The 1,049-nt window shown below is 37.4% G+C and overlaps 1 protein-coding gene across 1 annotated transcript; it reads right to left on the bottom strand.

Moving 5' to 3' along the window:
• Nucleotides 1–43: 43 nt before the first annotated feature.
• On the bottom strand, nt 44–739 carry LOC111873379 (protein FAM200A). Its single transcript, XM_023868041.1, has one exon. It carries the CDS (start codon nt 737–739, stop codon nt 44–46), a length of 696 nt encoding a protein of 231 aa, XP_023723809.1.
• Nucleotides 740–1,049: the final 310 nt, after the last annotated feature.

The raw sequence follows: 1,049 nt of genomic DNA, 5'->3' as shown, positions 1-1,049 counted from the left end.
TTATTTCATGAAACATACTATATTTTGTGTCATTTTCGTCTTCTTATTTCAATTTCTGACAAGATGGGAAGTGTGCTGTATTATTTGACTTCAGTGCAATTTGCATTACATCAAGTTGTTTGCGGAAGCCCTCAATATGTCCATAGAGCTGGGAGATATTTTGTTTTTTGCCTTGTAGTTTTAGGTTTAAAGCATTTAGATGAGATGTTAAATCTGTCAGGAAAGCAAAATTATTTAAAAACAGAATTTCTTTCGGGTTTTCTTGATACTCATGTCCAATGTTTTCATTTCTGAGAAAAGCAAGAATTTCATTCCTCAACCCAAACATCTGCTGCAGGCAATTTCCAGCGCGTAGCCAACGCACTTCACAGTACAATGAAATGTCACCATACACAGCTTCCAAATTGTCCAGGAATGCAATAAATGCCCTGTGTCTCTGGGCTTTTTTGCCTCCCCTTATTAAATTTACAGTATTTACAACAGTTTTCATTGTCTCACTTGGCCCTATAATTTTTCCAGAGAGAGCCTCCTGGTGGATAATGCAGTGGAAAAACAAACAATGTATGCCTTTTTCTTTACACAGTCCTACTAACCCACTTCTATGACCAACCATTGCTTTAGCTCCATCTGTTGCAATGCCAGAGCACTTCTCTAAACCACCATATTTAGAAACGACATTATCCAGTGCGTTGAATATGTCAATACCTTTGGTGCAGGTTTCTAATGATTTTAATTCCATCAGTTCTTCATGAATTTCAAATATTTCGTTTATTGTTCTGACAAAGATAAGGAGCTGGCTGATGTCAGCTATATCTGTGCTCTCATCTAGAGCAATGGTCTCCAAACTACGGCCCGCGAAAGAATTGTGCAGAAATGCGCCAATTGAACTAATTTTCCAATGAGTACTGGTACAAAAATACTTGTTAATACTTGTAATTATTACCATTTTTGTATTAAAGGCAACTTATGCCCTGTTTTGCTCTAACTGTTCCGAGAATTGGTAGCGAGGAATGTTGATAAGGCTACCGGAACTTAAGTCCATTCTACGA

This window comes from Cryptotermes secundus, unplaced genomic scaffold (assembly GCF_002891405.2).
Source record: "Cryptotermes secundus unplaced genomic scaffold, Csec_1.0 scaffold11351, whole genome shotgun sequence".
Classification (NCBI taxonomy): Eukaryota; Metazoa; Arthropoda; class Insecta; order Blattodea; family Kalotermitidae; genus Cryptotermes; species Cryptotermes secundus.
Note: the sequence above shows the minus strand (reverse complement) of the source record. Positions and strands in the feature narration are given on the sequence as shown.